Here is a 25,733-nt window from a genome sequence, read left to right on the forward strand (position 1 = left end):
ATGGGATGAAGGGTAAAAAAGCAACTCACTACAATGTGATCACTTACATAAAACAAGGATGAGCCAGCCACATTGATGACAAGGAGCAAGCCAGACTGCCCTCTCATTTCCTGCTAAAATGGGCGACAGATCAATTGGTAAACTAACTTCTTGCGTCTTATGTGAATATACATATAAAAAATACAATTAAATTGTGGCGCACTAAAATTTCTATGCGACAAGGACTACACACTGGATGGTCCTGCCGCCGGAGCAGAAAGTGAAGCGACATTGGACTATACCCTATCCGACAGTAAGTAAGGCGAGCTTGAAAGTTAGATATTATTTTATAAAACTGAATGTGACTCATACTGGTCATTTAAATCCTTTAAATTCCTTCAGCATTCAGCTGTATCCTATCAAGATTAATACTGCATATGACTAAAGAGGAAATTTTTAAGCACAACAAAAAAGTATTGCATCCACCAAAATTTCAATCAGTACGACGTGCTGAAATGCACAAAAGAGAAAACCGTCACTCGTAACGGAATTACTTTACTATTCGTTAACGAAAAACCCGCACCGAATAACGTTTCTGACTACACAAATATACACACATCAGAAAACGTTTTGCATCACCCCTGCTCCCAGAACTCCTGAAGATAGACGTTGACTCTGGATATTGTATCAGAGACACAGTCCCTTTGACTGCTCAGAGATGTTACTAAACACGCCCAAAGATGTAAACAACCATGGATGAGCAGCGCCTATTAGACGGAGGGGTCCGACAGTCGATCAGTTCCAGTCATTCCACCAGGAAGGAGGTACACGGCTCGTGTTGTCAGTAGTTCAACCATGCCTAGACGGTCAAAATCGCGTCCGCATTATTACTTTGTACCAGGAAGGGTTCTAACAAGGGAAGTGTCCAGGCGTCTCGGAGTGAACCAAAGCGATGTTGTTTGGACATGGAGGAGATACAGAGACACAGGAACTGCCGATGACATTCCTTGCTCAGGCTGCCCAATAGCTACTACTTCAGTGGATGACCGCTACCTACGGATTTTGGCTCGGAGGAATCCTGATAGCAATGCTACCATGCTGAATAATGGTTTTCGTGCAGACGCTGGATGTCGTGGTACGACTCAAACTGTGTGCGATAGGATGCATGATGGGCAACTTCACTCCCGACGTCCATGGCGAGTTCCGTCTTTGCAGCCACGAGACCATGCAGCGCAGCACAGATGGGCTCAACAACATACCGAATGGACCGCTCAGGATTGGCATCACGGACTCTTCACCGATGAGTGTCGCACATGCCTTCAACCAGACAATCATCGGAGACGTGTTTGGAGGCAACCCGGTCAGGCTGAACGCCTTACACACACTGTCCAGCGAGTGCAGCAAGGTGGAGGTTCCCTGCCATTTTGGGGTGGCAGAATATGGGACGGACGGACGCCGCTGTTGGTCATGGAAGGCGCTGTAGCAGCTGTACGATACGTGAATGCCATCCTCCGACCGATAGTGCAACCATAACGACAGCATATTGGCGAGGCATTCGTCTTCATGGACGACAATTCGCGCCCACATCGTGCACATCTTGTGAATGACTTCCTACAAGATTCGACATCGCTCGACTAGAGTGGCAAGCATGTCCTCCAGAAATGAACGCTATCGAACATGCATGGGATAGATTGAAAAGGGCTGTTTATGGATGGCGTGACACGCCAACGATTCTGAAGGATTTACACCGAATCGCCGTTGAGGAGTGGGACAATCTGGATCAACACTCTCTTAATGAACTTGTGGATTGTATGCCACGGCGAATGCAGTCATGCATCAATGGAAGAGGACGTGCTGCTGGGTATTAGAGGTACTGAATGTGTACAGCAGTCGGGACCACCACCTCTGAAGGCGTCGCTGTATGGTGGTACAACATGCAATGTGTGGTTTTCATGAGCAATAAAAAGGGCGGAAATGATGGTTATGTCGATCGCTATTCCAATTTTCTGTAGAAGTTCCGGAACTCTTGGAACTGAGGTGATGGAAAACTTTTTTTGATGTATGTACTTTGTACAGTTCTGTACCTAACCACATTTCAAAAATCGTAACAGCACTGTGGCAGATTAGAGAACGATTTACCACTCACCTGTAACGTTGCTCACTGCGTGCTTTATATCAGAACAGAAACCTAAAAGAGAAGTGCTGGTGTGATATATCCTGTAAGATGTAATCGTGCAGTGATTCCACTGCACGATTACAGTGGCGTTGGCCCTAATCAAGTCGATTCTCAGATTTTGTGTTGTTCAATCTGCAGATTCTCTATTTGAAATTCTTACATGTGACGTAGCATGTGAAAGTTGCTGGATTTGGACGGGTTACTCCTGTAACTGAAATACCAGATCTGAAGATGGCTCTGAATGAACCGAAACCGGTCATATGAATAATAAAAAATTTGCAATCAAGACGGATTTTAAGTAACATTATAAAATCACTGATTGCTGTTATCCCATAAGACATTATGTCTGTTTTTGCAAAATTACATGAGAACCTCAATAACATTTCTGACTTTTCTGCCAAAATAGTGACTTAATTTTGAAAAAGAACATCCATTTTAACGTAAAGGGTCGAACTGTGGACATACACGACATGTTATGAAGACGTGCAATATACACGATAAAGTCGCATTAATTTCACCACCACCTATGTTCGATGTCAAAGTGCAAGAACAATTCACAGGAGGAAGGTGGCATCACTAGTGTCGGAGAGACGTGGAAAACAGAGCGGTCGTTCTCTAAACGCGGAAATAGAACAATTTATCTGACGTCCAATAGGACATGATTATTGGCTTTCTGCCCAAGGATGGAAGCTTATCTGAAACGGCTATATTTTTAAACTATTCGCGTGCCATCGTGGTTAAAGTATACCACGCGTGGCAAAATGTCGCTAGCCGAAACCAGCACCGAGGCAACTTTGGTACACCACGTGCCATTGATGACAGAGGTGAACGACGTCTGCGGAAATGTGTACGGGCGAGTAGATGTGCAACTGTTGAGCGACTGACCGCTCAGGTGAACCAAGGGGCTACCAACACTGTCTCCTCAACGATCGTTCAGCGAACGTCGCTGCGTATGGACCTTCGCAGCAGGTGCTTGCTTCATGCAACCATGCTGACTGCTGTTCATCGGCGACGAAGGCTGGAATTTGCACTTCAGTACCGGAAATGGACCTCCACTGAGTTGCGACACGTGGCCTTCTCAGATAAATTACGTTGTATGCTCTGTTATGGAGACAGCAGTTGGCGCGTATGGAGTAAGATATCTGAAAGCAAAGTGTCCAGGCCGGAGGAGAGAGCATTCTCGTCTGGGGAATGTTTTTGTGGCATTCCCTGGGTGATGGCACCTTTCTGAAGGCACAATGGTTCAACACAATTATGCATCTATGCTTGGGGGCCATATCCACCCCTACATGCAGTTTGCGTTTCCTCGGGACAAAGACGTCTACTAGAAGGAAAATGCAGCGTTTCACAGAACTCGCAGTGTGCGTGCATGGTTCGAAGAGCACCAGAATGCGTGTATCGTAGTCCTCTGGTCACCAAACTCCCCCGATGTAAACCCAGTCGAGAAACTGTGGGACCATCTTGATCGGCTTGTTCGCGCCATGGTTCCACAGTCGATGAACCTACCTCAGTTGGTCACAGCACTGGATTCGCCATGGCTCCACATCCCTGTCAGTGCCTCCCGGAACCTTTCCGACTATCTTACTGCACATCGCGCAGCGGTTCGCGGAACAAAAGGTGGTCACTCAGCGTGGTCACATTAATGTGACTGGACAGTGTATATTGGTTTCACTACATATTAACTGGATCAAAGAAAAGGAAAAAATGTTCAAATGTGTGTGGAATCTTATGGGACTTAACTGCCAAGGTCATCAGTCCCTAAGCTTACATACTACTTAACCTAAATTATCCTAAGGACAAACACACACACCCACGCCCGAGGGAGGACTCGAACCTCCGCCGGGACTAGCCGCACAGTCCATGACTGCAGCGCCCCAGACTGCTCGACTAAACCCGCGCGCAAAGAAAAGGAAGAATATGATCGTATTGTTCTCACGGTCCGGGTTTAGACCCAGATTGCCTTTAGATAATTGCACTCTTGTTCATTACCCACGGAATACGATGGAAGCCAGGACAAAATATTCAGGAATATAGGATCTAATGGTGGAAGTTTGCGTACATTTAAAGAATTATAGCGGATATATTCAGAAATGGTACAAACAATAGCAGAAACAATATGAATAACATAACATACAGGTAACGAGTCAGTCAAACAAACATTTACAGGTTCAGTCGTTCCCAGCACACTAACACACATCAGTGACGCAAGGGTTACCCTTTCCCACCGCTAATCAACTGGCATCATATCGAAACTGACTCAACCAACTAGAAATTCCTCCGCAGCATGAGAGAAAACCTTAGTAATTCAGGGCTCATTAACTAGAACTTGGTACGACAAAAGGTGTTGCGAAGACTCTCAATTTTACAAAGACGAATTACTATGCAAAATGCTACGGAAATACCAAATTCCTAATCATTTAAGAGGCACATGGCCGTGATGGGACCACAGTGACGGGCATCTGAATTCACACAAAAGAACAAAGCAAGAAGCTCCAACAGACTGCCTGGCACGCTAGCTTACAAAGTATTGCGCATACAGAAATCATCTATAAATAAAATATTTCAAGGCAAAACAGGTCCGCAGCTCGTGGTCGTGCGGTAGCGTTCTCGCTTCCCGCGCCGGGGTTCCCGGGTTCGATTCCCGGCGGGGTCAGGGATTTTCTCTGCCTCGTGATGACTGGGTGTTGTGTGATGTCCTGAGGTTAGTTAGGTTTAAGTAGTTCTAAGTTCTAGGGGACTGATGACCGTAGATGTTAAGTCTCATAGTGCTCAGATCCATTTTTTTTAGACTTACAGCCCATTCTTCCTCAAGAGACGAAATCAAATAAGGTAATGTTGTTGGACGCTGGTGTCTGGAATGAAGTCGACGTTCTCATCCCAAAGGTGTTCGATTGGGTTCAGGCGAGACTCTGGACTTACCAGTCCATTTCAGGAATGATATTTCTCACAAACCATTGAGCCGCAGATGAAATATTATTTTGTGCATTTTCATGGTAACAGTAACAATCATCCTCCAGTGTATGCAGTACATAATTCTGTAACATATGTCCATATCCCACCGTACTTGACCTTGTTATAACCGCTTTGAGGGGACTGCAAGGTAACTGCGAAAAACACCTAAACTCCGTAACACCACCTCTTCCCTTCCTCACGGATTTCCCTACACATGATGGCAGGTAATGGCATCGAGGCATTCGCCAAAGCCAAAACCTGCCATCGGATTGCGACAGGGTATAGCGTGATTAATCTCTCTGAATAACCCGTTTCCGTTCACCACTTCAAGCATCGCCTTGCACTAACTAAAGAAAAGTATGGCTTATGAGATTATTCCTTTGAACGCCCTATGCAAGTTGTGGTAGTTGGACTGCTGGTAGCCCTATGGAACTCAGGAGTGATTCCTTCCGCTGGTTTCATGTAATTTTTTACTATCACCCTACGCACTGCTCGACGGTTCCTGCCCGTCAGAAAGTAGGGCCTGGTAGTGGTTTAGCTGTGGCTGTTCCTTCGCGTCTCCACATCACCACAAGTCGACTTGGACAGCTTGATAAGGGTTGTAATGTCTCTGATGGCTTTGTAACCCTGGTGACATCCAACGGCCAGTCCACATTCGAAGTCACTGAGTTCTCCTATCCGAACCATTCTGATGTTACTGCTTGTATATTGGCAGCACAGTACTTCCCGTTTCCTTTTATACTGGCATGTCCACCTCTCGTGACATTTAGTGGTGAATTCCACATTACAAAGGCGTTTTCAGATACTTTTTATCCGATATTGCAGCTACTGTAACGTACCCTTCCTTCCTGGCAGATAAAGTTAGAAAAATAATTAAATCGAGCAAAAACTATGCAATGCATGAATAAAGATTTGCCTCGGGAAAATACGTCACAAATGTGATGGTACGAAGCGGTAATTATTATAACACGCATCAATAAGTAATCAGTTATCTTGTTGTATTTTACCAATTTCATTGTTTCTTGCAGGCCATCTCTTATTGTCTTTGTTTTAATGTATCAGGCACTGGTGGCTGTTGTACTACACCATCATCGTTGTTTGACAGCATTTTTAATCGTGAAAGTGTTAAACTGGCTTCCAAGTAAAAAGTGGTGATAAGTATTACTTTTGACTTCGTAGTAAAGAATATACAGGTTCGAGTTCTTAAGAATGTAGTATTTAAAAGACACGACGCGAAAAGCTATCAGTCGTTCTGACTTCAAACGATGTGTGCACAATTCCTGACACATCATCTGCAACATAAAACTCATACAATAAAATTAAAATATCTTTATTGAAAGGTTTCTACAAACAATGGAGACAAACTTACTATCAGTATGACATATGCAATAAATGAGATAAATTACATAGCTCAATCACGTATACTCCCTTTAGGCTCCTAGGCAACATCTGAACTGTATTAAGAATAGGAAGTCCTCGCTTCCGAATCTTTTGTTTTACAGAAAGTTGAATGAAGTTTACAATTTATCTTTGACATATCTCGTCTATACTGTCTTTCAATTACAACCAATATGCGTTCATATTGTTTGACGTTAGATACATATTTAGGACATGGTTCTATAACAGATCAATTATTTCATCGTAAGAATTAATAAAAATGAAAAATAATGGTGGTACAAGATACGTTTCACTATACAGATGTACTAACTATTTAAACGAATTTACAACGTACATCAATCTCTCTCACACTTGACTAAATCTGTAATTACATAATTTAATAGTCTATGTGATAGTCATCTACAACCATGGGTTAGTATTGGTATTCGACCCACACCATCCTTTGCACTGTTCCCAAAATTGGAGGTTGCTCATGAACAGTATTTGTAACAATTGATTCACCTGGAGGGGAGCAAAGGTTTGGTGTGCCAGTTTCCAGTTAATCTACACCAAGGTGACGAAACTCATGGGATAGCGATGTGCCCATATACAGATGGCCGCAGCATCGCGCACACGAGGTATAAGAGGGCAGTGTTTTACGGAGCTGTCATTTGTACTCAGGTGATTCATATAAAAAGGTTTCCGACGTGATTATCGACGCACGACGAGAATTAACAGACTTTGAAAGCGGAATTGTAGTTGCAGCTAGACCATGCAACATTCCATTTCGGAAATCGTTAGGGAATTCAGTATTCCGAGATCCACAGTGTGAAGAGTGTGCCGAGAATACCAAATATCAGGCATTACTTCTCTCCACGGACAACACAGTGGCGGACGGCCTTCACTTACCGACCCAGAGCAGCGGCGTCTGCGTAGAGTTGCCAGTGCTAACAGAAAAGCAACAATTCGTGAAATAACCGCATTAATCAATGTGGACGTACGACGAACGTATTCGTTAGGACAGTGCAGCGAAACTTGACTTTAATGGGGTATGGCAGCAAATGAACTACGCGAGTGCCTTTGCTAACAGCGCTACATCGCCTCTCCTGGGTTCGTGACCCCATTGGCTAGACGCTAGACAACACGAAAACAGTGGCCTGATCACATGAGTCCCAACTTCAGTTGGTAAGAGCTGATGGTAGGGTTCGAGTGTGGCGCAGACTCCTCGAAGCCATGGACTTGTCAACAAGGCACTGTGCAAGCTGGTGGTGGCTCCGTAATGGTTTATGCTGTGTTTAAATGGAATGGGCTGGGTCCTCTGGTCCAGCTGAACTACTTGGACACCATTTGCAGCCATTCGTGGACTTCATGCTCGCAAACAACAATGGAAGTTTTATGGCTGACAATGCGCGATTTCACTGGGACACAATTTTTGGGGAATGGTTTGAAGAACATTCTGGACATTGCGAGCTCATGATTTGCCCACCCAGATCTCATGACGTGAATCTCTTCGAACATTTATGGGACATAACCGAGAGGTCAGTTCGTGCATAAAATCCTGCAATTGTGGTCGGCTGTGAGCATGGCTCAGTATTTCTGCAGGGGACTTCGAACGACTTGATGAGTCCATACACGTCAAGCTGCCGCACCTTCGACGTCTACATCTACATATACACTCTGTTAGCCACCAAGCGGTGTGTGGTGGAGGGCACAATTCGCGCCAAAGTCATATTCCCCCCACCCCCTCCCCCCTCTGTTCCACTCGCGGATCGCGCGTGGGAAAAACGACTGTCTGAACGCCTCAGTACGAGCTCTAATTTCGCTTATCTTTGAATGATGATCATTACGCGATTTGAAAGTTGGTGGTAATAATACATGCTCTACATCCTCGGTGAACACGGTACTTCGGAATTTAGTGAGCAGCCCCTTCTGTTTAGCGCGTCGTCTATCTGCAAGTGTGTCCCATTACAAACTTTCTATGAGATTTGTAACGCTCTCGTGATGGCTAAATGTACCAGTCATGAATCTTGCCGCTCTTCTTTGGACCTTCTCAATCTCTTGGATGAGACTCAACTGGTAAGGGTCCCATACAGACGAACAATACTCTAAGGCTGGACGAAATAACGTATTGTAAGCTATTTCCTTTGTTGAAGGACTGCATCGCTTCAGGATTCTATCAATAAACCGCAATCTAGATTTCGCCTTACCCGTTAATTGTGTAATCTGATCATTCCATTTGAGATCATTTCGAAGTCACACCCAGATACTTGACTGATGTTGCCGCTTCCAAAGACTTATAATTTATTTTGTACTCATACATTAATGGGGATTTTCGCCTTGTTATACGCAGTAGGTTACACTTACTAATGTTGACAGATAACTGCCAGTCATTACACCACGCCTTTATTTTCTACAAATCCTCATTGATTTGTTCACAACTTTCGTGTGATACTACTTTCCTGTAGACTACAGCATCGTCGGCAAACAGTCTAAGGCCGCTGTCAATACCATCAACCAGATCGTTTACGTAAATCGTAGATTAGATTAGATTAGATTAGATTAGTACTTGTTCCATAGATCATGAATACGACATTTCGTAATGATGTGGAACGTGTCAGGTTAATAAAACGTGTCTATACAAGATATTACATTAGACAAAATATTGCATGACACTCAATAATTTTTTTTTCTTTGTGGAGGTTGGGAAATTACACACTTACTATATCCAAAAATTCATCTAATGAGTAGAAGGAGTTGCCATTAAGAAATTCTTTTAATTTCCTTTTAAATGCTATATGGCTATCTGTCAGACTTTTGATGCTATTGGGTAAGTGACCAAAGACTTTTGTGGCAGCATAATTTACCCCTTCTGAGCCAAAGTTAGATTTAACCTTGAGTAGTGAAGATCATCCTTTCTCCTAGTGTTGTAGCCATGTTCACTACTTTTGACTTCGTTCGAATTGTTAATAAAAAAATTTCATAAGTGAATATATATATTGTGAGGCTACAGTGAAGATCTCTAGCTCTTTAAATAAGTGTCTGCAGGATGATCTTGGATGAGCTCCAGCAATTATTGTGATTACACGCTTTTGTGCAGTGAACACTCTTTTACTCAATGTTACCTCAGAATATGATGCCATACGAAAGCAGAGAATGAAAATAGGCGTGGTAAGCTAATTTACTCAGATGTATATCGCCAAAATTTGCAATGACCCTAATAGCATAAGTAGCTGAACTCAAACGTTTCAGCAGATCCTCAGTGTGTTTTTTTCCAGTTCAACCCCTCATCAATGCATATACCTAGAAATTTTGAATATTCTACCTTAGCTACCGATTTCTGATTGATGTCTATATTTATTAATGGTGTCATTCCATTTACTGTGTGGAACTATATATACTGTGTTTTGTCAAAGTTTAATGAGAGCCCATTTGCAGAGAACCACTTAATGATTTTCTAAAAAACATCGTTTACATTTTCACTAGTTAATTCCTGTCTGTCGGGTGTATTAGCTATACTTGTATCATCGGCAAAAAGTACCAGCTTTGCATCTTCGTGAATATAGAATGGCAAGTCATTAATGCATATTAAGAACAGCAGAGGACCCAAGACCGAACCATGCTGCACCCCATTGTTGATTGTTCCAGAGTTTGAGAAATCACCAGTTTTTTGCATATTATGTGAACTGTTTATTTCAACTTTCTGCACTCTTCCAGTTAGGAATGATTTAAACCATTTGAGCACTGTCCCATTCATACCACAGTGCTTGAGCTTATCTAGAAGTATTCCATGATTTACAGAATCAAAAGCCTTTGATAGACCACAAAAAATCCCAACAGGTGACTTCCGGTTACTCAGAGCATTTAATATTTCTTTAGTGAAAGTATATATAGCATTTTCCGTTGGACAACCCGTCTGGAAACCAGACTGACATTTTGCTAAAGCTTTATTTTTACAAAGGTGTGAAGTTACTCTTCAATACATTACTTTTTAAAAAGCAGAGGACCTATTACGCTGCCGGCCGGAGTGGCCCAGCGGTTCTAGGTGCTACAGTCTGGAGCCGCGCGACCGCTACGGTCGCAGGTTCGAATCCTGCCTGGGGCATGGATGTGTGTGATGTCCTTAGGTTAGTTAGGTTTAAGTAGTTCTAAGTTCTAGGGGACTGATGACCTAAGCAGTTAAGTCCCATAGTGCTCAGAGCCATTTGAACCATTTTGAACCTATTACGGAGACCTTTGGAGATAAGAGAACGACTTGTATGAATATCAAGAGCTCAGATGGAAACCCAGTTCTAAGCAAAGAAGGGAAAGCAGAAAGGTGGAAGGAGTATATAGAGGGTCTATACAAGGGCGATGTACTTAAGGACAATATTATGGAAATGGAAGAGGATGTAGATGAAGATGATATGGGAGATACGATACTGCGTGAAGAGTTTGACAGAGCACTGAAAGACCTGAGTCGAAACAAGGCCCGCGGAGTAGACAATATTCCACTGGAACTACTGACGGCCGTGGGAGAGCCAGTCCTGACAAAACTCTACCATCTGGTGAGCAAGATGTATGAAACAGGCGAAATACCCTCAGACTTCAAGAAGAATATAATAATTCCAATCCCAAAGAAAGCAGGTGTTGACAGATGTGAAAATTACCGAACTATCAGCTTAATAAGTCACAGCTGCAAAATACTAACACGAATTCTTTACAGACGAATGGAAAAACTAGTAGAAGCCAACTTCGGGGAAGATCAGTTTGGATTCCGTAGAAACACTGGAACACGTGAGGCAATACTGACCTTACGACTTATCTTAGAAGAAAGATTAAGGAAAGGCAAACCTACGTTTCTAGCATTTGTAGACTTAGAGAAAGCTTTTGACAATGTTGACTGGAATACTCTCTTTCAAATTCTAAAGGTGGCAGGGGTAAAATACAGGGAGCGAAAGGCTATTTACAATTTGTACAGAAACCAGATGGCAGTTATAAGAGTCGAGGGACATGAAAGGGAAGCAGTGGTTAGGAAGGGAGTAAGACAGGGTTGTAGCCTGTCCCCGATGTTGTTCAATCTATATATTGAGCAAGCAGTAAAGGAAACAAAAGAAAAATTCGGAGTAGGTATTAAAATTCATGGAGAAGAAATAAAAACTTTGAGGTTCGCCGATGACATTGTAATTCTGTCAGAGACAGCAAAGGACTTGGAAGAACAGTTGAATGGAATGGACAGTGTCTTGAAAGGAGGATATAAGATGAACATCAACAAAAGCAAAACAAGGATAATGGAATGTAGTCAAATTAAATCTGGTGATGCTGAGGGAATTAGATTAGGAAATGAGGCACTTAAAGTAGTAAAGGAGTTTTGCTATTTGGGGAGCAAAATAACTGATGATGGTCGAAGTAGAGAGGATATAAAATGTAGGCTGGCAATGGCAAGGAAAGCGTTTCTGAAGAAGAGAAATTTGTTAACATCCAGTATTGATTTAAGTGTCAGGAAGTCATTTCTGAAAGTATTCGTATGGAGTGTAGCCATGTATGGAAGTGAAACATGGACGATAAATAGTTTGGACAAGAAGAGAATAGAAGCTTTCGAAATGTGGTGCTACAGAAGAATGCTGAAGATTAGATGGGTAGATCACATAACTAATGAGGAAGTATTGAATAGGATTGGGGAGAAGATAAGTTTGTGGCACAACTTGACCAGAAGAAGGGATCGGTTGGTAGGACATGTTCTGAGGCATCAAGGGATCACCAATTTAGTATTGGAGGGCAGCGTGGAGGGTAAAAATCGTAGGGGGAGACCAAGAGATGAATACACTAAGCAGATTCAGAAGGATGTAGGTTGCAGTAGGTACTGGGAGATGAAAAAGCTTGCACAGGATAGAGTAGCATGGAGAGCTGCATCAAACCAGTCTCAGGACTGAAGACCACAACAACAACAACGGTGCCATGGGGCACACCTGAAATTACTCTTGTTTCTGCTGAAGTTACCCCGTTCAGGACGACATACTGCTCCCTGTCCGTTAGAAAACTTTCTATCCAACCGCATATGTGATTGGATAGACCGTACGCGCGAACTTTTTGTAGCAAGTGACAGCGCGGAACACCTTGCCGGGCAGAAGGAGGAGCGACACGATATTAGGAGGTATCCCATAACTTTTGTCAAGTCAGTATAAAATAACAGAGAACCTGTTAGCCTACGTACCACAATTAGCTGTGCCGCATGGCAGGTGGAGGCTCCCCATTCTCAACGCAGAGACTACGTATCGGGTTGGTCCTGTAGGTACATGTGTCCAGTTTAATCCCCACATTGTGGATTGCATCAGTAACATTGAGATAACTAGTTTTCTTCTGTTGTCGTATTGTGTTTTGCGGCTGTACTCCCGGCAGGTGAGCATCAGCAGCTTCGGGCAGGAGCACCCTACCTACCAGTGCGTGACGGCGCTGCGCGCGCTGCGCCTGCGCACTGCAGACCCGGCGCGCTGGCAAAAGCTGTGGGCGCTCGAGTCGCATTGCGCGCACCGCCGCGGCACGCCCAGGTACGAGGCCGACCGCGTGGCCGTCGCGCAGTTCGTCCGCCGCTTCTTCAAGATGGCTGACTTCTCCGAGGAGGACATCCTGCGTGTCTGCGGCATCCTGCAGGTAGGCCACGCCTCACCTGCGTCTTTTTCTCTGCAGCGGAACAAATTCTACAGTGCGACTGACGTTGGAGATTTTACCTTGTATTGTACGACCCAATTTCTCGCAAGTTTCTATACACTGCGAACAGTTTCTTCCAACGAGGACGACATCTGCTATGAAACTTCTCTTTGTATGCAGGGCGTTAAAAAAAGTATTCCATATTTTGAAAGCTTGTAGTTGGACCAAAATAAGAAAAAGATATCCAGTTAAAATGGGCTCTAAAATGCATACATTAACAATAATTAGCGCTTCTTTATGTTCGATACTGCGAAATATAGGGGCTGGACAAAAATATGGAAGCACCAAAAACACTACACAACACCTAATACGGAGTAGACCGCCATTCAAAACACCTTCCAGTCGTCTCCAGATGGTTTTCAAGGGAACCTTACACCATGCTTCCCACAAAATTGTGGTAAGTTCGGGTAACGATGATGTAGTGGTGACAGAGCAGCCATCTCTGCGTAGTAGACCACAAAGACGCAACAATACTGAGACGTGATGAGTGTGGTGGTCAGGGGAGACACGACAGTTCATCCACGTGTCACAAAACCAGTCTTGGATGATGCGAGCTGTTTGAGCAGGGCCCTCAGCATCACCATTGACATTCGGGAGGACGACGGTTCAATCCCGTCTCCAGCCATCCTGATTTAGGTTTTCCGTGATTTCCCTAAATCGTTTCAGGCAAATGCCGGGATGCTTCCTTTGAAAGGGCACGGCCGATTTCCTTCCCCATCCTTCCCTAACCCGAGCTTGCGCTCCGTCTCTAATGACCTCGTTGTCGACTGGACGTTACAAAACACTAACCTAACCTAACCATCACCATTGAGGAAAGGGCAATGTACCATGGTACGGATCTGATCAGTCAAAATTGACACATAACCCTAAGTAGTACTGCAACCTTGCATAATAACCAACTATGTTTCGCATATAATATCACGATATGCGTGCCCAAATCTTCACTGTACTCCTGCCTTGTTTCGGACAGTAGCTGGAAATAGTGCGCAGCAGGACTCGTCCCACCATAGGCAGGTTTCATGACTTCGACACTGCGTTCTTCTGTTTCGAGCATTGGTATGTGGCTTTGGAATTCCAGTACGCCCCGTTTCTCGACCTCCCTTCGTGTTGCTTTGGTGCTAGCAGGGTTCGCGAGTGCGACATTCAGTTCTCCAGTGACTTTTGCAGGTTTCATTCTCTTATTTTTCGCCACAATCCTCTTCAAAGGCCTGCCGATACAGTCATTAAACACACACTTTCACCCGCATTGTGTCCTAGTGGATGATGTTTTTCCTCTTTCCCTGCATGCAGTACAAATTACGATACGGTGCCTCTTCAAACACCAAACACTTCACCTCACATTATTACAGAAGAACCCACCAAACCAAACGGAACTTGTAAAGTAATCTGCATACTGTTATGCATGACCTTCACTTGTGAGCCATCGCTAAATGAGGTACCCGGTATGGTGTCCATTCATATTAAAGCATGCTTCTATCTGACATCTTAGGGAATCATGTTGTTGTTGTTGTTGTTGTCTTCAGTCCTGAGACTGGTCTGTTGCATCTCTCCATCCTACTCTATCCTGTGCAAGCTTCTTCATCTCCCAGTACTTACTGCAACCTACATCCTTCTGAATCTGCTTAGTGTATTCATCTCTTGGTCTCCCTCTACGATTTTTACCCACCACACTGCCCTCCAATGCTAAATTTGTGATCCCTTGATGCCTCAGAACATGTCCTACCAACCGGTCCCTTCTTCTAGTCAAGTTGTGCCACAATCTCCTCTTCTCCCCAATTCTATTCAATACCTCCTCATTAGTTATGTGATCTACCCATCTAATCTTCAGCATTATTCTGTAGCACCACATTTCGAAAGCTTCTATTCTCTTCTTGTCCAAACTATTTATCGTCCATGTTTCACTTCCATACATGCCTACACTCCGTACAAATACTTTCAGAAACGACTTCCTGACACTTAAACGTATACTCGACGTTAACAAATTTCTCTTCTTCAGAAACGCTTTCCTTGCCATTGCCAGTCTACATTTTATATCCTCTCTACTTCGACTATCATCAGTTATTTTGCTCCCCAAATAGCAAAACTCATTTACTGCTTTAAGTGTCTCATTTCCTAATCTAATTCCCTTAGCATCACCCGACTTAATTCGACTACATTCCATTATCCTCGTTTTGCTTTTATTGATGCTCATCTTATATCCTCCTTTCAAGACACTGTCCATTCTGTTCAACTGCTCTTCCAAGTCCTTTGCTGTCTCTGACAGAATTACAATGTCATCGGCGAACCTCAACATTTTTCTTTCTTCTCCATGGATTTTAATACCTACTCCGAATTTTTTTTTGTTTCCTTTCCTGCTTGCTCAATATACAGATTGAATAACATCGGGGACAGGCTACAACCCTGTCTCACTCCCTTCCGAACCGCTGCTTCGCTTTCGTGCCCCTCGACTCTTATAACTGCCATCTGGATTTCTGTACAAATTGTTGATAGCCTTTCGCTCCCTGTATTTTACCCCTGCCATCTTTAGAATTTGAAAGAGAATATTCCAGTCAACATTGTCAAAAGCTTTCTCTCTGTCAACACCTGCTTTCTTTGGGATTGGAATTATTATATACTTCTTGAAGAGGACTGGCTCTCCCAAGGCCGTCAGTAGTTCCAATGGAATGTTGTTTACTCCAGGGGCCTTGTTTCGACTCAGGTCTTTCAGTGCTCTGTCAACCTCTTCACGCAGTATCGTATCTCCCATTTCATCTTCATCTACATCCTCTTCAATTCCATAATATTATCCTCAAGTACATCGCCCTTGTATAGACCCTCTATATACTCCTTCCACCTTTCTGCTTTCCCTTCTTTGCTTAGAACTGGGTTTCCATCTGAGCTCTTTATATTCATAAAAGTGGCTCTCTTTTCTCCAAAGGTGTCTTTAATTTTCCTGTAGGCGGTATCTATCTTACCCCTAGTGACATAAGCCTCTACATCCTTACATTTGTCCTCTAGCCATCCCTGCTTAGCCATTTTGCCCTTCCTGTCAATCTCATTTTTGAGACGTTTGTATTCCATTTTGCCTACTTCATTTACTGCGTTTTTATATTTTCTCCTTTCATCAATTAAATTCAATATTTCTTCTGTTACCCAAGGATTTCTACGAGCCCTTGTCTTTTTACCTACTTGATCCTCTGCCGCCTTCACTACTTCATCCCTCAGAGCTACCCATTCTTCTTCTACTGTATTTCTTTCCCCCATTCCTGTCAATTGTTCCCTTATGCTCTTCCTGAAACTCTGTACAACCTCTGGTTTAGTCAGTTTATCCAGGTCCCATCTTCTTAAATTCCCACCTTTTTGCATTTTCTTCAGTTTTAATCTGCAGTTCATAACTAATAGATTGTGGTCAGAGTCCACATCTGCCCCTGGAAATGTCTTTCAATTTAATACCTGGTTCCTAAATCTCTGTCTTACCATTATATAATCTATCTGATACCTTCTAGTATCTCCAGGGTTCTTCCATGTATACAACCTTCTTTCATGATTCTTGAACCAAGTGTTAGCTATGATTAACTTATGCTCTGTGCAAAATTCTACCAGATGGCTTTCATTTCTCTCCCCCAATCCATATTCATCCACTATGTTTTCTTCTCTCCCTTTTCCTACTCTCGAATTCCAGTCACCCATGACTATTAAATTTTCGTCTCCCTTCACTACCTGAATAATTTCTTTTATCTCATCATACATCTCATCAATTTCTTCATCATCTGCAGAGCCAGTTGGCATATAAACTTGTACTACTGTTGTAGGCATGGGCTTCGTGTCTATCTTGGCCACAATAACGCGTTCACTATGCTGTTTGTAGTAGCTTACCCGCACTTCTATTTTTTATTCATTATTAAACCTACTCCTGCATTCCCCCTATTTGATTTTGTATTTATAACCCTGCATTCACCTGACCAAATGTCTTGTACATCCTGCCACCTAACTTCACTAATTCCCACTATATCTAACTTTAACCTATCCATTTCCCTTTTTAAATTTTCTAACCTACCTGCCTGATTAAGGGATCTGACATTCCACGCTCCGATCCGTAGAACGCCAGTTTTCTTTCTCCCGATAACGACTTCATCTTGAGTAGTCCCCGCCCGGAGATCCGAATGGGGGACTATTTTACCTCCGGAATATTTACCCAAGAGGACGCCATCATCATTTAACCATACGGTAAAGCTGCATGCCCTCGGCAAAAATTACGGCTGTAGTTTCCCCTTGCTTTCAGCCGTTCGCAGTACCAACACATCAAGGCCGTTTTGGTTAGTGTTACAAGGCGAGATCAGTCAATCATCCAGACTGTTGCACTTGCAACTACTGAAAAGACTGCTGCCCCTCTTCAGGAACCACACGTTTGTCTGGCCTCTCAGCAGATACCCCTCCGTTGTGGTTGCACCTACGGTACGGCTATCTGTATCGCTGAGGCACGCAAGCTTCCCCACCAACGGCAAGGTCCATGTTTCATGAGGGTAGGTAGGGAATCATGCACTGTCTGAAAAACTCCCCGTTGGTCATGGACACGCCTTCCTTTAGTGTCTCAAACCTTTTGGGTCAGATTAAAACATGAGATAGTGTGTCCACAACCGATTATGTTGAGATATGGGACCAGTGGTGAGAAATGCATATTTACTGTGTTATGGATATACACAGCGTATACCTCATAACGATCACGTAGCTCGGAGTAATTGTTCTAAGTGACGACCATCAGTCTCAATGCATGCATGGTAACGGCGCATGAAGGTCTGCCCCGCTTTTTCAAGGATCCCTGGCGTCTGTTGATCCAGGATGCAGACAGCTTGGAGACCCCCAAACAGATCTTCATCCATTTCTACAACAGTTTCTTACACCAACGACTGGACGTAACCCTAGACGAAAAAGTCCAGAGAATCGTTGCTGGTGGCCGACGCCGTGGGTAGCGTGGAGACTGCCCTCGCTCCAGATATGGCTGTTGCGGGAGATGAAAAGACCACCACGCGTGAACAGTGCAAACTGTGCGAAGTTCGGCACTGCAGTACTGCGGTGGATAATCCACTGACAGAAGTGAATAAGGGGCTGCAAATCCACTGGTTCAAGTGCTTGCACATGCGTTCTTTATGATAGGGGTGTAATACCTGTTCCACAAGTACTCTCCACACTGTATCCTTCGAAGTGTGGGTGTTACGGGCAAATTGAAGGGTGTTTATTGCTAGATGTTTTGCGACACGATTCAGCCCCATCGCTTCAAATCTCATATTCGGACATGTCTTTGGCGGGAACCTTGGCCGGCACTCTGTGACGTGAACGACTTCGTACCTGGTAAGATGGTATCCATAGAGATAAAGTTCTTCCAATTAGGATGATGCCTGTTGGGATAGCGGTCTCTGTAAATTCGCACTGCTTTACGGACGTTATATCCTGCGGCACCGTACATTAAATGCAGTCCGCAGCTCGTGGTCGTGCGGTAGCGTTCTCGCTTCCCACGCCTGGGTTCCCGGGTTCGATTCCTGGAGGGGTCAGGGATTTTCTCTGCCTCGTGATGACTGGGTGTTGTGTGATGTCCTTAGGTTAGTTAGGTTTAAGTAGTTCTAAGTTCTAGGGGACTGATGACCATAGATGTTAAGTCCCATAGTGCTCAGAGCCATTTTGAACCATTAAATGCATGCCTGTCAACTCTCGTGACGATTAACGTTCCGTCTCTGGCTACGCGTCATGCGTCGTACACAGAAACATACCTTACCATGGAAACATTAGAAGCTGTCTGATGCAATGTACAACTGACACTAGGGATACCAGTGTTCGTGAGGCACGGGTTAATGCGCCGGTGCGATGCATGCGATCGTCACATGATACACGGGCTGTGAGCTAAGTTGTGTAAGGTACGTTTGTTCGGTGGTCAGGGATATACGCTGTTTACCACCTGCTGCCTGTTCCAGTGTACAGCAGACACCAGAGATGTTTTGCAAGAGTCCGGCAGAACTGAATACACCGTTGCCATGCATGCATTGAGACTGATGGTAGTTGCTATGCGTGATACGCTGTGTATATCCCTAACACAATAAATAGCTCCCTATCTCCATGTAATCGGCTCTGAACCAACCATCACCAGTTTAAGTTTGACCCAAAAGGTTTGAGTCACCCTGTATATTATTACAGTATATGAGGCTTGCATAAAGCAAAGATTTCTAGTTCCATGACAACAAAGACTCCTGTTGTTGAGTTCAGGGGTAATCAGCTGGCCGACGTATTGGACCTTTCGTAATTGCCCATTGTGTGAGGTGATCTCGCACATTTCGGAGAAAACTGGCTGCTGCTCCACCATATATGAACAGCATTTCGCGCCGCTGTTGAAACTGTACTTCCTCTGCAAACGACTTGCCTGTAGAAGCAAGATGCCTTACTTCAACTGATGCATGAAACCGACCTCATCTGTGATCAATATGTTGTGGATTGTGGAAAGAGGATCTTCACCATATCTTTGCAACAGCTATTGGCAGAAATGCGTACTGGTAGGCTGATCTTGTGGCCGAAGAGCTTGGACACGTTGGACACGATATGAGTATAGAAACTGTTCACGCAATATCGCCCAAAGTAAAGGATGACTAACCCAGATGTCTGCTGAAACTCTACGCACTACGCAGGATCTTCTTCCACTCGTTGCAAATTCGCTCCTGCACAACAGGAGTACGAATGATGCGAGGTCGCGATCCGTCGTTTTTGATGTTACTGAGCGGATGACTAATAGTGCACAAGGTTTGCTTTCTGGATAGCTTTAAGAATAGCTGCTTCCATTTGCCAGACCGTAACAGAAGATCTGCCATTTCCCGTGTGGAATAATAGGCCTCCACTACGCAGCTAAGTGAAAAGATAAAACTGTAACATAAAAGCATTTCACAAAATCATCAAAACACAAACTGGTTCCATTGGTTCTAGGGTAGTGCTGCACTTACTCAGAACTGTGAATACAGTTTAAGTAACACTAACAGATGTTTACTGCAGACAGTAAAGGAGGAATGTATCATCATTCGTTTATTGCAATCTGTAGGACGTTTCCGGATGTGGTTTCCTATTCGAAGTATTCTGTAAAATTTTGGAAATTTGTGTTAAGGACTATGGGACCAAACTGCTGAGGTCATGAGTCCGTAGGCTTACACACTACTCAATCTAACTTAAACTAACTTGTGCTAAGGACAAACACACACGCCCATGCCCGAGGGAGGACTCGAACCTCCGACGGGGAGAGCCGCACGGACCGGGACAAGACGCCCCAGACCACACGGCTACCCCGCGCTGCTTAAATATTGTGTACACACTCCTCTCTACGTGTCGAAGTTTGTAAGAGGAATTTCCGAACACTCCGTCTAAAGTTTTGCAGTAGGTTGTTCCTAATTCGAAGTTAAGTGGTCTTCGTTGGATGTTGACTCTTGCGTAGACAGAAATTAGCCGAGAGCGGAACAAGAGGTGGCAACTGTGATGTCCCCTACCGCGTCACCATACTGCCACGACTGATAGCCTCCATTTTGTACATTGCTGACAATTCGCTGTAGCAAGTGGTGGCCTGCTCGTGCCCTGGGCTGACAACGGCTTTACATTTGAAATTACGTTGAAATGAACACCCTTAGCTGCTTACAGGCGTTGACGTACGTCAACGGGGACAGATGAAAATGTGTGCCCCGACCGGGACTCGAACCCGGGATCTCCTGCTGACATGGCAGACGCTCTGTCCATCTGAGCCACCGAGGACATAGAGGATAGCGTGACTGCAGGGATTTATCTCTAGCAAGCCTCCTGCGAAACCTACATTCTCAACGTATTGTCCCGCACTACATTCGTAGTGCCCCAGCCCATTATACTCGTTACTCGCCGATTCCCGTAAGAGTTCGGGCACTGTTTGTGCATTCACACAGAAGAAGAGGATGGTCAAGTGGCCGGTGAGCCTTAACTATATATATAATAAGATGGTATCTGTTCTTTCGGACATGTCCGAAAGAACAGATACCATCGGTGACCATGCAGCTCGCTAGAATGAAATTACAATGAAATGAACACCCTGTAACAGCCTGTAAGCAGCTAAGGGTGTTCATTTCATGTCCGAAAGAACAGATACCATCTCAGTATATATCTTAGTATTTACATTTGACTCAAGCGGGTTGTGGCGTCAACGTTGCGCAGGTGAACGGGCACGAGGTGCCGCTGACGGAGCCGAGCTACGTGTCGGTGTACGAGTGGGCGTCTCTGCTGGAGCACAGCTGCCGCGCCAACTGCTCCAAGAGCTTCAGCGAGGCGGGCGAGCTGCTGCTGCGCGCGGCGGCGCCCATCGCGCGCGGCCAGCGGCTCACCATCTGCTACTCGGACTCGCTGTGGGGCACCGCCAGCCGCAGGCAGCACCTGCGCGAGACCAAGTTCTTCTGGTGCCGCTGCGCGCGCTGCACCGACCCCACCGAGATGGGCACCTTCTTCAGCGCGCTCCGCTGTCCCCAGCCGTACGTACACCGCCCTGTCTACTCCTCTCAATGTCGTAACCTATTTAATAAACTGTTGTTGTTGCTGTGGTCTTCAGTCCTGAGACTGGTTTGATGCAGCTCTCCATGCTACTCTATCCTGTGCAACCTTCTTCATCTCCAAGTACTTACTGCAACCTACATCCTTCTGAATCTGCTTAGTGTATTCATCTCTTGGTCTCCCTCTACGATTTTTGCCCTCCACGCTGCCCTCCAGTACTAAATTGGTGATCCCTTGATGCCTCAGAACATGTCCTACCAACCGATCCCTTCTTCTAGTCAAGTTGTGCCACAAACTCCTCTTCTCCCCAATTCTATTCAATATCTCCTCATTAGTTATGTGATCTACCCATCTAATCTTCAGCATTCTTCTGTAGCACCACATTTCGAAAGCTTCTATTCTCTTCTTGTCTAAACTATTTATCGTCCATGTTTCACTTCCATACATGGCTACACTCCATACAAATACTTTCAGAAACGACTTCCTGACACTTATCTCAATTCTCGATGTTAACAGATTTCTCTTCTTCAGAAAAGCTTTCTTTGCCATTGCCAGTCTACACTTTATATCCTCTCTACTTCGACCGTCATCAGTTATTTTGCTCCCAAAATAGCAAAACTCCTTTACTACTTTAAATGTCTCATTTCCTAATCTAATTCCCTCAGCATCACTCGATTTGATTCGACTGCATTCCATTATCCTCGTTTTGCCTTTGTTGATGTTCATTTTATACCCTCCTTTCAAGACAGTTTCCATTCCGTTCAACTGCTCTTCCAAGTCCTTTGCTGTCTCTGACAGAATTACAATATCATCGGCGAACCTCAAAGTTTTTATTTCTTCTCCATGGATTTTAATACCTACTCCGAACTTTTCTTTTGTTTCTTTTACTGCTTGCTCAATATACAGATTGAATAACATCGGGGATAGGCTACAACCCTGTCTCACTCCCTTCCCAACCACCGCTTCCTTTTCATGCCCCTCGACTCTTATAACTGCCATCTGGTTTCTGTACAAATTGTAAATAGCCTTTCGCTCCCTGTGTTTTACCCCTTCCACCTTCACAATTTTATACATTGATGAGCCAAAACATTATCACCATTTACATAATAGCTCGTTTGTTCGTGTTTGCAACGAAATACACTCCTGGAAATGGAAAAAAGAACACATTGACACCGGTGTGTCAGACCCACCATACTTGCTCCGGACACTGCGAGAGGGCTGTACAAGCAATGATCACACGCACGGCACAGCGGACACACCAGGAACCGCGGTGTTGGCCGTCGAATGGCGCTAGCTGCGCAGCATTTGTGCACCGCCGCCGTCAGTGTCAGCCAGTTTGCCGTGGCATACGGAGCTCCATCGCAGTCTTTAACACTGGTAGCATGCCGCGACAGCGTGGACGTGAACCGTATGTGCAGTTGACGGACTTTGAGCGAGGGCGTATAGTGGGCATGCGGGAGGCCGGGTGGACGTACCGCCGAATTGCTCAACACGTGGGGCGTGAGGTCTCCACAGTACATCGATGTTGTCGCCAGTGGTCGGCGGAAGGTGCACGTGCCCGTCGACCTGGGACCGGACCGCAGCGACGCACGGTTGCACGCCAAGACCGTAGGTTCCTACGCAGTGCCGTAGGGGACCGCACCGCCACTTCCCAGCAAATTAGGGACACTGTTGCTCCTGGGGTATCGGCGAGGACCATTCGCAACCGTCTCCATGAAGCTGGGCTACGGTCCCGCACACCGTTAGGCCGTCTTCCGCTCACGCCCCAACATCGTGCAGCCCGCCTCCAGTGGTGTCGCGACAGGCGTGAATGGAGGGACGAATGGAGACGTGTCGTCTTCAGCGATGAGAGTCGCTTCTGCCTTGGTGCCAATGATGGTCGTATGCGTGTTTGGCGCCGTGCAGGTGAGCGCCACAATCAGGACTGCATACGACCGAGGCACACAGGGCCAACACCCGGCATCATGGTGTGGGGAGCGATCTCCTACACTGGCCGTACACCACTGGTGATCGTCGAGGGGACACTGAATAGTGCACGGTATATCCAAACCGTCATCGAACCCATCGTTCTACCATTCCTAGACCGGCAAGGGAACTTGCTGTTCCAACAGGACAATGCATGTCCGCATGTATCCCGTGCCACCCAACGTGCTCTAGAAGGTGTAAGTCAACTACCCTGGCCAGCAAGATCTCCGGATCTGTCCCCCATTGAGCATGTTCGGGACTGGATGAAGCGTCGTCTCACGTGGTCTGCACGTCCAGCACGAACGCTGGTCGAACTGAGGCGCCAGGTGGAAATGGCATGGCAAGCCGTTCCACAGGACTACATCCAGCATCTCTACGATCGTCTCCATGGGAGAATAGCAGCCTGCATTGCTGCGAAAGGTGAATATACACTGTACTAGTGCCGGCATTGTGCATGCTCTGTTGCCTGTGTCTATGTGCCTGTGGTTCTGTCAGTGTGATCATGTGATGTATCTGACCCCAGGAATGTGTCAATAAAGTTTCCCCTTCCTGGACAATGAATTCACGGTGTTCTTATTTCAATTTCCAGGAGTGTATATCACTGACTCTGTGTATCAATGATCCGACAGTATGTTGGTTGGTTTGTGGAGGTACGTGGCATTAGACGTCAACGCACAGGTCACGTAAGTCGAGTAAATAATGGGCCGCTGATCTGTATACGTGGTAATAGCGCCCGATAGAGACCCAGATGGGTTCCATAGGATTTACATGGGGCGAATTCGGTGAGTTCAGTATAATGCTCCTCAGACCACTGTGGCGCGATTCTGGTTCTCACACACGGACAGTTATACTGCTGAGAGATTACATCGCCGACGGGGAAGACATGCAGCAAGAAGCGATTCAGGTGGTTCGCAGTTGTCAGCGTGTCTGCGACTGCTACCACAACGCCCATTCAAGCGCAGGAGAATGTCTCTTGTAGCATAATGCTGCTCCCACCAGCACATGGGGCACTGCACGTTTAGAACCACCGTTCACCTCGATGACGGCGTGTGTGTAGACGACCATCGCGGAGTGTAGCAAAAATGTGATTGACCCGAAAAGCTGACACGATTCCGTTGATCGCTGGTCGAATCCAGATTGTCCCGTTGGGTTGTTTGGGGGAAGAGAGCAAACAGCGAGGTCATCGGTCTCATCAGATTAGGGAAGGAAGTCGGCCGTGCCCTTTCAAAGGAATCATCCCGGCATTTGCCTGGAGCGATTTTAGGGAAATCACGGAAAACCTAAATCAGGATGGCCAGACGCAATTGTCCCGTGTCAACTGCAATCGTAACCGACGATGTCGTTGGGTCAACATGTGAACAAGTGAGGGTGGTCTGGTGCGCAGCTCCATGTTCAACAATGTGAGAAGAACGCTGTACTCCAAAACACTTGTTCGTGCACAAGCATTGTGCTCTTTCGTTAGAAATGCCGCAGATCACCATCTCTCCCACTTTACAGAGCAGAAAAGCCTCCGAACGCCATGTTCTGTGAAGAGTCGTAGATGTCCAACATTTGATTCTGTAGTGCTGTACGCTCGATGTTTGGTCACGGACTGTGGCAATCGATTTGGAAAGACGTTTAAGGGGAGCCAGAGGTGCCTATGCTGCCCATGTTAGAATCACTAAGTTTGAGGAACATTTATGGATAAACTACCAAATAGAAAAATTTGAATTTTTTTTACATATAGAGTGGTTTAGTATTGCAGTTATGACAGAGGGATTTTGGAGTATCTTTTCTAGTTTCCTTCCAATTATTTTTTTTATTAATGACCCAAATTTTTTTACAAATAGTTGCTTTATAATTAAACTGAAATGAAACTACTCAACATAGTGCCAAATGGCTGAGTTACAATGTAAGTTTGACCATTAGGAGTGCTGTATAAAAATTTCATCTCTCTAGCTTGAGTGGATTTTGAGAAAATGTTCCTTATATTCGAAAAATTCTAATTTACGGGAAATGGCTATCAAAGTTTCTCAATACATTCCTGCACTATAGGATGGATTATCAGGGTCTTCTTCTTCATCCTCCAAAAGCTTCCTCTTCTGTCTTC

The 25,733-nt window shown here is 45.0% G+C and overlaps 1 protein-coding gene across 1 annotated transcript in view; it reads left to right on the forward strand.

Moving 5' to 3' along the window:
• LOC126457893 (SET domain-containing protein SmydA-8) overlaps positions 1-25,733 on the forward strand; it is a 298,024-nt gene that overhangs the window by 178,031 nt on the left and 94,260 nt on the right. Inside the window, exons 4-5 of the mRNA XM_050094563.1 lie at positions 12,860-13,111; positions 21,350-21,660. Of these exons, the coding sequence (XP_049950520.1) occupies positions 12,860-13,111; positions 21,350-21,660 (563 nt within the window). The remainder of the gene's footprint in view (positions 1-12,859; positions 13,112-21,349; positions 21,661-25,733) is intronic.

Source organism: Schistocerca serialis, chromosome 2 (genome assembly GCF_023864345.2).
Source record: "Schistocerca serialis cubense isolate TAMUIC-IGC-003099 chromosome 2, iqSchSeri2.2, whole genome shotgun sequence".
Taxonomy (NCBI): domain Eukaryota; kingdom Metazoa; phylum Arthropoda; class Insecta; order Orthoptera; family Acrididae; genus Schistocerca; species Schistocerca serialis.